Source organism: Pteropus alecto, unplaced genomic scaffold, assembly GCF_000325575.1.
Source record: "Pteropus alecto unplaced genomic scaffold, ASM32557v1 scaffold157, whole genome shotgun sequence".
NCBI classification, from domain to species: Eukaryota; Metazoa; Chordata; class Mammalia; order Chiroptera; family Pteropodidae; genus Pteropus; species Pteropus alecto.
The window spans coordinates 4,975,685-4,988,555 of NW_006440626.1; the positions used below are offsets into that span (position 1 = coordinate 4,975,685).

Genomic DNA, 12,871 nt, shown 5'->3' on the forward strand with positions numbered 1-12,871 from the left:
AGGGACTCTTGACCCGACCGTGATGCCACAGATGTGTCCTGAGATGGGAGGGAGCAGCTCAGCCTGGGCAGAGAGGCTGTGCTGGCGCTGGGGTTTGAGGAGGGGCGGGAACAACAACAGCGATGAGCACAGAGCACTTCCTGTGTGCCAGGCGCTGCTCTAAACGCTTAGACACATAACGCATGTAATCAGCGTAAGAGTCCTTTATACATGGGGAAGTCGTGGCGAAGGTGCATTAAGTAAATCATTCAAGGTTCTGCAGCTAGCAAGGCAGAACTGGGATTTGAACCCAGGCAGCCAGGCTCAGAGCCCCTGCCCTTGCCACACACTCTAGCCTCTTCTAGGAAGGTAATCTGTGATTTAGAGGCCCTGCCCTTTTCCAAGCACCCCATGCTCCTGAGATGAACATGGGGTCTCACTGGAAGTTGGACACATTTATAGGTGGTGTGATCAGTGCTCAGAACGAGGGGAGTTCTGGTCATGCTGGAGCCCTAAGGAGGCCCCTGACCTAGCCTGGGCGACCAAGGACAGCTCCATGGTGGTGAGAGCCTGAGACAGTGGGCTCTGGTGGAGTGGCCTCTGTGAATCCAGTGGGGAGCAGGGCAGCTCTGACCTCTCGTTTCTCTCCCAGGTACAGCACGTGGGAGCCAGAAGAGCACATCCTGGACCCTCGCCTGGTCATGGCCTATGAGGAGAAGTAAGGGGCTCAGCCTGCCATGGGGCTGGGTGACAGGCAGGCTTGGAGGTTTCCCAGGGAGCCTGCCATTGGCTTGGCTCTGAACAAGGGGCATGGGCAGCGGGAGTCTGGCGGGGACAGCCCGGTCTAGTCTGCGACTAGGGGAAGGTGTCGAGTACCAGGTCCAGGGAAGCTGAGGGCCCTGGTCCTTTTCCTGTTGCTGGTGCTGGCCACTTTCCTCCCCTCCCCAGGCCTCGGTCTCTCTGCTGTAAACTGGGCCACCCCAATAACTCCTGCCGCAACTTCCCTGTAAGGTAGGGTTTCAGTTCCAGTGAAGAATATAAAAATGCATCAGAGCAATGCTGTATGTGTGATGGGTGGCAATGTCAGCAATGCCCAGTCATGCCCTTGGGGACAGATCAGAGACATGCTCCTTAGAGATTCCCTCAGCAGGAGAGGATGAGTCTGATAAAGCTCAGGGCAGGGCTGGGAGGGGGCCTGACTTTGGAGCCAGGATAGCTGAGTTCTGGTCCACCCCACCTGGCCGCCACCTCGCTGTCACCTCGCTGAGTGGCCCTGGGCAAAGCTGCCCAGGCCTCAGTCTCCCACATCTGCCTTTGCTCTGCTGAGATTCACAGGTTGACTCGTGGTCGGCAGCTTCTCCAAAGGCCATGAGGACACATCTCAGCAAGGAGCGTCCCGGTGTGGGGGCTTTGAGCAGAATCTAGCAGGTCCCTTCTGCTGCGTGGGCCCAGTGCCAGGCCCAGCGCCCAGCGGTGCTGACCTGCCAGCAGGCAACCCCCGTCCTGTAGCCTCTCCCCAGACATTAACCTGTGCAGTGTGGACTATTTCCTAAAATCGTTTCATTTGGCTCCTTCTGGAACCTCCTGAGACAGGGTTGAGGGTCTTGTCTGACAGGCAGGGAGCCTCACAGCAAGGAAGTAGACCAGCCAGTACTCAACCTGGGGCTCCTGACTCCATGTCAGATGCCCTTTCTCTGTCCCTCACGCCCCTTCTCATCGCTTCTCCCCTGGGAGGTCTGCTGCTGATGCAAAGGACCAGTTCCCGCTGTTTCTTCTTTTAAAAAGGAGGGCGACCCTGTCCCACTGCTTGTGAGGCCTTGAGCAAAAGAGTTGTGACCCTGGGAGAATCTTTTGGAGTGTCCTGGAATGTGGTAAGGAGAGCATTGGCAGATGTTAAAGGCCTCGATTAGAATCCTGGCTCTGCCCTCACCAGCCGCGAGGTGTTGGGCAAGGCCTTTCCTTCTCTGAGCCCCAGCTTCCCCATCCATGAAATGGGGATAGTATGCTGACCTCGTGGGGCTTTCGTAGGGAGCAAAGGAATGTGAACGCACTTTGTAAGCCTGTGAGTGTGGACACACACGTGTGAGTATCTTCTGATGGTAATTAGGGGCCAGCTAGTCATTCTTCAATTTGTTCAACAAGTCTTGGTTGACATCCTCGTCCATGCCAGGCACTATTCCAGGTGCTTGGGATACAGCAAGAAAGCACCAGCCAATGTCCCTACCCACATGTGGTTCACTTTCCAGTGCAGAGACACACAATAAGAAGGACACTAATAAACAGGTCCAGTGTCAGATGGTGATCACTGCTCAAAGACAGGGACATGGAGAAGGATGAATGGGGGTGGTGTTTGACCAAAGACCTGAATTAAGTGAGAGAATGAGCCTAGTGTGTATTTTAGAGAACGTCCTGGATCAAGCACAGTGAGTGCACAGGCCCTGGGGTGAGGACCTGTGTTCGAGAAGCAGCATGGAGGAAAGTGTGGCTCTGCGTGTGGCTGACCGGGGTGGTGTGAGCCAGGAAGCTGTGGGGGATGAGGGAGGAGGGGGGGCAGTGGGGGGAGGGCAGGGGCAGCTGAAGGGATGGGGGTAACAGCTCAGGGAGAGCTGAGTAAGTCCTGGTGGAGGATTGGGGTGATATTTTGAATGACTCAGGCAGACTTAGTGCGTGACACTGGCTACTTCTCTCTCAGTCCTGGTGAAAAGGGAGTGGAAGGGAGTGATGTCCATTTAATGCCTGCTCTGCAGGCTTTTAAAGAGACTCAGGGGGGTGGCAAGGGGGCTCTGCTGGGGCGCCCCTGCACACCAGCGGGGGCTGGGAGGCACTGAGGGCTTGCTGGGGCCACGGCCCTGTGGTGGCCTCTGCCCTGGACAGAAATTGTCGGAGTGTCCAGGGCTGACAGAAACCAGGCCCTGGGTTGGTAAGGACTGGATAGAATGGGCGCCCCACATCACCCTCCCTTCCTCACCCCTCACAGTTTTCCAGGCAGAAGGGGGAAGGGGGGCTGCAGACTGGGCTCCAGGCCTGTCTTGCTGACCCCGCCTGGGATTCTAGGCCTGACCCTCCCAAGTTTGGAACCCAGAGCTCAGCATTTTCACCAGTGGCGGCAAGTGTCATAATTTGGCATCGCGTGAGTTACTTAACCTCTCTGTGCCTCAGTTTCCACTGCTGTGAAATGAGGACGGTAACAGTGCCTCCCTCATGGGGCGGCTGTGAGGGTTAAAGCTGTACCTCGCGCAGTGTCCAGTAGGTGACGATGGTGATAAATAACGCTTACGTAAATATAGTAAACACATTATCGTCATTACTATTTTCCCTCAAGGCCTTTACTTTTCCCCCTCTGCTTCCTCCTCCTCTTCCTCTTTCCTTTTTCTTCCCTCTCTCTTCCTCTATTATTTTAGCCTTTCTAACCCCCCATTTCATAAATACCATGGACCTCTCGCTCTTCTCAAGAGCTCTAGTGACCATCTGGGAAGGGAGCCCCTTGTTCCAGACAAGGACACTGAGGCCCAGAGAGGGGAAGTGACCAGCGAGGGCTCCCATGGGTCAGGGCAGAGCTGGGCCTGGAACGGGGTGTCCTGGCACTCAGTATTGGGTGCCGAGGGCTTAGGAGGTCTGTGCCGGTGAGCCGCAGGGAGCGTGAATCTCGGTGCCCTGGATGCTTCTTTCAAATGCTGGTTCCCTATGAGGCCGGCTCCATAGAGAGGGCGGGCCCTCCACCAGGCCCCGGCAGCCCTGGAGACACCCTGACGGTGGGCCACAGCTGCCTAGAGGGAGTAATAGCAGAAACAGCCTCCTGGATTCGTGGGTTTAGCTGAGCTCTAAGGTCACACAACCAGTAAGGGGAAGGACACCGTTACACAAAAAACCTAACTTCCATGGCTGAAAGACTTTAAGAGAAAGGGTTTATTGGGCCATACTGCTAGCCAGAAAAGGACCAAGTTCTGGGGCCTGAAGTCTAAACCAGTAGCAGCAGGGCTGCGTGGAGAAGGACACTGTCTGCTGTCCTGCAGTTGATGGGCATTTTTTTTATACATTATATTTTGGGGAAGAAATATGTAAGTTTTGAAAGATTTTACATTGGCTACAGATAAGCGGGGGTAGGGGGGGATGGAAAAGGTGAAGTGCGGGCAGCGAAGAGTATGTAAGGAAAAAATATTGACTGCTTTGTTACAGGCAGTAGTCCTGAAAGTTTGTGCATGAGCGGGACGCAGCGTGGCTGGTGGTGTCTCACGGACGCCTGGAGTCTGTTAAGGCGCTAGCACACATTCAGGAATGTGAGCAGCCTTCTCAGCTGACCCACAGCTCTGAACAGGCTGACTGCTCTGTCTCCTTTCACTCTCTGGCCCGCTGGAACTTAATTTAGAACCTCTCAGAACTTTTCTCTTGTCACTCCTGATCACTCCTGCCTTCATAGTCCTGCTGCGTCCGCGTGGCCTCTGCAGGGGGAGCCACACGACGTGTGAGTGGAACGAAGTGAGGTGGGCGGAACGGAATGACTGACTTTACCCACCGCTTCAGGCACTGGTGACATCTCTGTCGTCGTTTCTGGTGTCTGTGGTGTGAGGCTTTGTGCATTTGGGATATGGAGAGGCACCCACAGAGTCTGGCATCTCCTAGGGACTCAGTACAGGCTAGTTTTCTCCCATTCCCTGGCTGGACAGTTACAGACAAATGGGAGCCTGTCCTCTCCACCAGGCATGCAGATCTCAAAGGGGAAGGACCATTCCCAGTCTCATCAGTTGCCCTGGGATGCTCAAGGCAAACTTGATTAACAGGTTTCTATGCTCTGCTAAGAGTAGAAACAAGCTACATTTTGGGGGGCAGCGGGGGGGTGGGGGTGGGGAGTTATTTCCAGTGGCACGTGGAGCAGAGCTCTTGGATGACCCCAGAGCCCGATCAAGAACCACATATTTTTGGAGATGCCACCTGAGTCCCACCTCAGCGGTTGGGACCAGCGGCTGTGCCCTTGCCTTTTGTCAGCTGGGAAGACCGAGGCCCTGGGAGCTGAACACGTGACCCTGTTGTATGGCCTAAAAAGAGCAACAGGGAGTTGCCCCTACCCCTAAATTGGGAGATGGCCTGTGGAGGGTGTTCCCCATAGACAGCAAAGGGTGGGTAGGAGCAGACGCCTTATTTTCCCTTAAATATCACCAGTGTTTCCTTTTCTTCTGCCATCTGCTTTGCACCCCAGGGAGGAGAGAGACCGAGCGTCGGGGTATAGGAAGAGAGGTCCGAAACCCAAGCGGCTTCTGCTGCAGGTAACCCGCCAGCGTTGGTGCCCACCCGCAGGTCCCCCTCGCTCGTCCCGCCAGCCGGCCCCATCCATTCAATCGCTCAGCTCGTTGAGCTGAACCACCCTCCCTCCTCAGCCCCACCCCGGCCCTGTGTGCAGGGGCGCTTATCTGGTAAGGTCCAATGGAAGGAGCTGGGAAAAGTCGAAATGTGGGGTTGGTGCCCCAGGAGGACAGCCTGGGGGTGCTGTGGCGGAATGGAGAGCAATGTATGGCTAATGGGCTCTTAGAATTTTGAAAGTTTAGAATCTTGTAAATGAACCTTTTTGATGCTCAAAGTCCTCAAAACACAAAATTGTAATATTTGAGATCCTTAGGGACAAAAACTTTAGAATTGAGGAAGCATGGAAGCTTGGAAGTTTAGAATCCAAGAAAGGGGGACTCTTGGGATTCTGGAACCATAGCCTTGGAATGTCCTAGAAACCTGTCATTTGAGTGAGAAGAAACCTACAGGGCCTCTTTTCCAGTCCTCTGCCGCAGGTGGCATCTACTTTGTGACATCCCATTACTTAGGTCTTGGGGGCACTTTCCTGACCTCACTGCTTTGCACTGAAAAGAGGACAGAGTCCGAAGTGATGTAGTTATGTGATTTGAGGCCATTATGTTAGGTGGCTAGTTTCTCTGAGCTGGAGTTTTCGCATCTGTAAAATGGGAATGATAGGAATACCCGCTCTCCCTAATTTAGCGAGGCCCACCCAGGTATCGGAGCCAAAAATAAGTCTTCCTGGTCTATGCGCAGTGTGAGCCATGTCCAGCCTCCTGTTCACTCTTGATTGTCGATCGCCTGAGGCTTCTGCCAGAATAGGTGGGCCTCCCTTTGTGCGTGGGTTTGCTCCATAGGGCTCGGCGTGCATTGGGTCCCCGGGAGGGAAGTGGCCTCTGTCAGACATCGCCACGCTCAGCTCTGTGCGCAGTGCTCTTCACAGTGAGCACGCTTCCTCTGCACAGGTGTGTCTTCATCTATTTCTGTGTAATAAATTCCCCTCCTAACTAACCGAAAGCAGTGAACACTGCTGATACCATAGGGCTCGGTGGGTCAGGAGTCCAGGAGTGCTTTAGCTAGTTCTTTAGTGATTCTGCTTTGGCCTGGGATCTGCTCATCCGAAGGCTTCACTGGGGCTGGACGACCCGCTTCCAAAGGGCTGCTCCCAGGCCGGGCGTGTCAGTGCTGGCCGTTAACAGGAAGCCTGCTTTCTTACCACGTGGGCCTGACCAGAGGGCTGCTGGTGGCCGCACAGTACGGCCACTTGCTTCCCCAGAGTGGGTGATCCAAGAGAGAGAGCAAGGAAGAAGCACAGTGTCTTTAACGACCTAGCCTCGGAAGTCCCACACCGCAGTACTCAGTGTGCGATGCACACGGCGTGAATTCCCAGAGGCGGTTATTGGTGGGGCCATCTTGGAGGCTGGCTACCAAAGCTTGTTCATCGTTTCACTGATGAAGAAACCGAGCTCAGGCAGTTTACCCAGGGCCTCACATCTGGATTAAGACCCAGATCTGACTTCTGATTCTCCTGGATCCTCCTTAGTAGCTGTGGTCCTCTCATGGAGAGGTGGAGAAGGACAGAGATGAGTCTGCCTTGCATAACTGTGGGAGAGTTTGCTGGGTTTGTGGTCTATGAGCCAGGCTGAGGGAACGGGTTTATATAAACCTGCATATCGGATAAGCCCTCCTAGCATTGCAGTATTTTCCAATCCCCTCTCACTTCAGCCCTCCTCCCATCACCATGACAACTTGAACCCCATGCCCAGTGATGGGTATTGGCAATGGGATGGGAGAACAGAGCCCGCACATATGACCTTTGCTCCCAGCTGGAGATGTTTGACCTACAGGTCCCATCTGATGGCCCCACTCTCTTCTTGGGAGCTCTTGGCCTCTGGGAACAGGCAGCAGTAAAAGGTACTATCCCAGAGTGATTCGAGCCCTCCCAACATTTTAGCACCAGGAGTCTTTCTTGGACTTGTATAAATTTCCCCCGAAAGTCAATAAGACAAATCCCCAAGTTGCAAAACTCCAGCCATTGACTGGTGGGAGAATGTTCCCTCCAGCCCATTTTAATAAGAGTGAGGCAGAGCAGCAGAGGGCTGCAGCTCGGGGCTGAGCAGCACCCCAGACGGGTCCAGGGACACCTGCAGGCTCCTGGCAGAGCATCGCGCCACCTTGGTCAACTTGCCCCAAGAACCTCCAGAGCCCTCTGCCTTACACCATTTCCCTGGTGAGCTGGCTGTCTCAGCTATGAGTGCCCTTTAGTGAGCAAAGATTCCTTTCCTATAATGAAGAATAATTCCTTAATTCATCTGCTTCATAAATCCAGATCTGTTTTTTGTCAGTCAGTTTTGACTTCGTGCCTCTCGTTTGCTCCTTCCCTGTGTGCCGAAGGCATATGCCTGCGGCCCTTGTCCCTGAGCCCCCTACAGCTCCCTAGGGAGATGAGGCTGCTGTTTGGGGCCGAGATGGGGCTGGGCCGGTCAGGGGCTGCTCTCTGGCTGGGCTGGGGGTGGGCCGATGGCTGGCTCTGGGCCGTGAAACGTGGGGAAGAGCACTTGGGCGGGCGGAACAGCATGAGCAAAGGCGCGGCAGCGGGTGGGAGGGCAGGGCTGACCCGCCGTGCCCTGGCTTGCCCCCGCAGCGGCTGTACAGCATGGACCTGCGGAGCTCCCACAAGGCCAAGGGCAAGGAGAAGCTCTGCTTCTCTCTGACGCGCCCACTCGGCAGCGGGAGCCCCGAGGGGGTGGTCAAGGCGGGGGCACCCGAGCTGGTGGACAAGGGCCCCTTGGTGCCCACCCTGCCCTTCCCGCTCCGCAAGCCGCGCAAGGCCCACAAGTACCTGCGGCTCTCACGCAAGAAGTTCCCGCCCCGTGGGCCCAACCTGGAGAGTCACAGCCATCGACGGGAGCTCTTCCTGCAGGAGTCACCGGCCCCGGATGTCCTGCAGGCAGCCAGCGAGTGGGAGCCTGCTGAGCAGCCCCCTGAAGAGGAGGGTAAGGTGGCCCAGCCCCTCGGCCCAGGCCCAGAGACCCTCAAAGCTGGGAATGTCCCCTGAGTCATCAGGTTCAGCTGGCCTAGTGCCCAGAGAGGGCACGGGGTGCTCTCAAGGCCACACAACCTGCGAGGACCCTGGCACCCAGCCCAGAGCTCTTTCTGTGGTTCTATTCAGGATCATATCAGCTCTGGTCCAGCCAGGAAAGATGAATGTAGTGCCCTCCTCCCCTGTGTCCAGCCCTGAGCTAGACTCTGACCTGGCTGGAGACGCGGGAGGACCTGGTGGTGGGCAGTGGAGGGCGGTCTGCATGCTGCCACCCATTCCCACGTTCCCCACCTTGTTGTCAACGCTGTCCCCCATCTGTCTGTCTTTCTCTCACGGTTGTAGCAGATGCTGACCTGGCCGAGGGGCCCCCTCCCTGGACACCTACGCTCCCCACAAGTGAAGTGACAGTGACCGATATCACAGCCAACTCCATCACCGTCACCTTCCGTGAGGCCCAGGCAGCTGAGGGCTTCTTCCGAGACCGCAGTGGGAAGTTCTGAGTCACCATTTTTACTTTTCTTAAACTGTTTTTTGGGGGGCTTGGGGTGGGGACTTCCAGAGACGGGGAGGGCTCGGGGATGGGATAATTATTTTATTTAAAAAAATATGGAATAGGAAAAGGGGAGAAGATCCCGCCCCTCTCCCACCACCCTGTCCCTTTCTCTGCACGCGATGTTTACAGAGAGGTCTCTGGGTTGCCTCGGAGTCGGAGTGGGGAGGTCCAGCACTGCTCTGTCAGTTGGGGCACCATCTCCAGGGCAGGATGGGGACAGGGCCACTCTCCCCTGGACACCTCTATCGTTATTCTTCTCTGGAGACACAGCGGCTGGTCCTAGGGACTGCAGAAGGATGAGAAGGCCCAAACCCTCTGCCTCGAGCAGCCCGCCTGAGCCTTTCTGGTTGACTTTTTCTTTTCCTTTTTTTGGGGGGGGTGTGGGGGAGAGGGAGGGGTCTTTATTTTTAACTTTGCACTCCAGCTTGTGGTGGGATGGGAGGCTGCTTTTGACCAGGAGCCAAGGGCAGAGAGAAGGGGCCAGAGGAAGTTGGAGATTGCCGTGGTGTGTCCTATGTGTCTGATACCTGTCTGATCCCCTACAGACAGGTCTCTGCCTTTCCCTGGGGGCGGTTACCAGTACAGCCCCTTCTGCTGAGCGTTCCACCCTGTCCCCCATCCCTGGCCTGTGAGAAACACTCGCGTGCACACCCAGCTGCACAGGTGTGCACACGTATACTGCCTCCTGCCCTCGTGAGTGCGTGCGCGTGTTTGCAGATGTGTGCAGTGGGCCTTGCAAACCTCCTGTGTAGAAACCTTGACCAGGTGAATATGGGGTGATTCACAGCACAGAATAATCTGCCACAGTCACCCCACACTCACCCCATCTTACACAGCCCATCACGTGACAGGATCTAGCCCAACTCCATTTGCTGGAAGCTGTCAGCAGGGGTCCGGCCTTGGGCTAGGTGGCCTCAAGCGCTCCAGACACGCTGCCGTGGTGTTGCGGCTTCAGCCGGCCAGTTGCAGGCGCGCACGCTTCCGCGCAGGTGTGCGGGCATCGGCATAGCTCTGAGGCGCTCAGCCTGTGCTTCCTCCCCTGGGGGCCTCTTGTTCTCTCTGACTCAGGTGACTTTTCAGCCCTTCCTGCTCCCCTCTTCCTCTGTCCTCCTGTCCAGCTCAGCTAGCGCTGGGTGTGGATATGGGTGGTCAGGGAGGAGGGAGAGTCCCACCACCTTCTCAGGGCAGCCTTGACCCCTGACACCCTCCTCCTTCTGTTCCGTGTTCCCTCCCCATCCACCTGACAGGCCGAAGCTGGGGCTGGCCTTGTTTTCCTGTGGGGGAACCTCTGACATGTCTTCCTGTGGTCAGGCTGCTGTGGACGGTGGGTCAGGCTGTTTACAAGCACCGCGCCCCCGACGGCAAGGGGCCGTGTCTGCCAGGAGGAAGGGGCACTCGTTTTCTGGTTTGCACACATGTGCCCTGTGGACTAGTAGCTTCCCCGGCAGTGAGAAGTGACTTAGCCCCTATCCTAGCCACATTGGGGTGCGGCACACCAGGGGAGCAAGGAAAAGGCGGGCTCCCTCCACCCTTCTGCTATCGCTGCCTGCCTCCCCCAGGGCTGTCTCCCCACTCGCTGTCAGCAGAATCCCTGCCGAGGCAACAATAGGGCTGCTCTTCCTCCAGACCCCTTCTTCCCACGCTCCCAGACCAAAGACAGCCTGCACCCCATTTCTGTTTTGGGTGACCTGCTGGCAAGATTCCAAAATCCCTGGTCTCTCTCTCTCTCCCCTTCCTCCTTAATCCTTCATTGTCCAGGGTTAATTCAGTGCTTCCATTGGGGTACGGTCTCCTCCCTGGTGACTTCATTCACCACCAGCCTGGGGAGTTTAATCGGGAGGAGTAAGTGGGGGTGGGTCAGGGAAAGGAGGGGCAGCAGGAAGCCCCACCCACCCAGCTGTGGGACCCCTGGGAAGGGAAGGGCAGCTGGAATTGGGGACTCTCCCAGGACAGGGGCTCCCAGCAGAGGTGAGGGTGCCAGAGGGTGGGTGGGCAGGGGGGGCCTCTGCCTAAATGCCATTGGCCATGGCTTTGGGACATGGCTGGCAGCTTTCAATAGGAGTCACATTTATTCTCCATCCCCAGGGGACACAGGAGCTCTTCCTGCCTCATGGGCACTTTCAAAGAGCTCTTTGTGCAAATCTGCAGGACTGGGGGTTTGGGGGGCTCTTTTGTGGAATGAGGCAGCTGTTTTTCTGTCATGAGCAACGGAACACTGCTTGCCTCTTGTTTAGCCCTTTGTAGCCCACGGGGCCCTGTGTCTCAGGGAAGGCCGAACCCCGCGGGAGCCAGAAGGGCTGTGGGCTCTTAGGACAGAGACCTCTATGAGGGGCTGGGTGCGGCCTTGCAAGCCCACCTCCCAGCCCTGAGTGTCCCAGCCGGGCTGCCGGGGCCTGAGAGGGGACAAGGCGGACACTGACCTCCTACCCCACCTCACCACCGCCACCCAGAAGGCCAGTACTCCTGGGGCTGGGGGCTTAGAAACAGACCACCTGCCTCTCCTTCACCCAGCGCCCACCCATTTGAATGTAGAGAGACCAGTCGGTACTTTTCTTTCGCTGTGGGGGTTGCCCGAGGAGAATGTTCTCCACCCTCGTCAAGGCCACTCGGAACGCAGCCCGCTGGGCAGCGCCGTGATCGTCACCCCATTGATCCCATCGCCAACTTTCTCCTCTCCTGCCGGAGGAAGGCGCTATGCTTCTGTAAGGCGGTGTAGCTTCTGCTTTCTAAGTGGCCAGCCTGGCCTCCAGGTCTCAGCACAATAACGCTTCCTTTGCACAGAATGAGCAGTGAGCTTTGTTCAGACGAAGTGAATGTATTTGGGAGGGGCTGGGCACGAGCGGACCCCAGCACATGCCTCTTCTGCGTGGGTGTGTGCTGCGGAGAGCCAGAGTGGATGCAGACGCGGTTTTATTTTTGTACTGATATTGGTAAGAGACTGTATAGCATCTATTTATTTAGATGATTTATCTGGTAAATGAGGCAAAAAATTATTAAAAATACATTAAAGATGATTTTGAAAAAAGCTCTTGGGCATCCAGTTCCTTCTTTCGATGGTGTCACGAGGAAAGAGCACCCGCCGCGAGCACTCAGCCTGGGGTGTAGGAGCCAGGTCTGCCAGGGACTGACCTTGACCTTGGACAGGCGATTCAGTTTTCTGTGACTTTCAGATGTAGAGTGAAGATTAATTGAGTCATGGGTGGGAAGGGGTTGAGAACTGGAGACTGGAGTGTCGATGGACGCGTGCCCACCGTGTGGTCAGGGTTCCGGGGAGGAGTGGGTGGGGTGGGGGTGCCGATGCTGTGCTTCCGCCTCCTGGCTCCTGCAGGGGCAGCGGGGGGCAGGGAGGGTCTGGCCCTCACGCCGACAGCTCCTAGATAATTTCCTTTAGAAAGTGGGGGGACTTAGCCTGCCTTGTTCTCAGCTTTGAGCCTTGACCCTAATTCTAGGTCCCTAAGAAAAGTCACCCTGGTATAAATGTCCATCCTAACTCTCAGGTATGTTACCTGAGCACAGCCTTCAGCAGGGGGCACTATTACGGCACCCTTTCCAGGTGCGGACAAATACTGAGGTCATGGTTAGCTATTCAGGTCTGCACAGCTGGGCCGTAGTGAGCCAGGAATTTGAACATGGGTCTCACTACCAGGCCTTACCCAGTTCACTTCCCATGGTTTCAGTTACCCACAGTCAACGACAATCCGAAAATATTAAATGAAAAGTTTCAGAAATAAATAATTCATGTGTTTTAAATTGTGCACCTTTCTGAGTAGAGTGATGAAATTTGTGCCTTCCCTCCCTGACCTGCCCAGGACATGAATCGTGCCTTCACCCAGGGTCCCCACCCTGTATGAGCTACCTGCCCCCATACTGTTAGTCACCTAGTAGCTGTCTCCAGTTAAGTGTCCAGGGCTGTAGGGCAGCGGCTGCCACTGGGTCGTGGCCCCAGCAAGCCCTCAGTGCCTCCCAGCCCCCGCTGGTGTGCAGGGGCGCCCCAGCAGAGCCCCCGTGCCACCCCTCTG

The 12,871-nt window shown here is 56.1% G+C and overlaps 1 protein-coding gene across 3 annotated transcripts in view; it reads left to right on the forward strand.

Moving 5' to 3' along the window:
- Nucleotides 1–11,856, forward strand: part of CBX7 (chromobox 7) — a 20,185-nt gene extending 8,329 nt beyond the window's left edge. The window contains exons 3-6 of one of the 3 annotated variants that reach the window (XM_006917407.3): nt 632–697; nt 5,174–5,240; nt 7,901–8,252; nt 8,642–11,856. In XM_006917407.3, the coding sequence (XP_006917469.1) occupies nt 632–697; nt 5,174–5,240; nt 7,901–8,252; nt 8,642–8,799 (643 nt within the window). In that variant the 3' untranslated portion in view covers nt 8,800–11,856. The remainder of the gene's footprint in view (nt 1–631; nt 698–5,173; nt 5,241–7,900; nt 8,253–8,641) is intronic. The other 2 variants (XM_015593606.2, XM_025050624.1) reach the window with 2 other exon arrangements.
- Nucleotides 11,857–12,871: the final 1,015 nt, after the last annotated feature.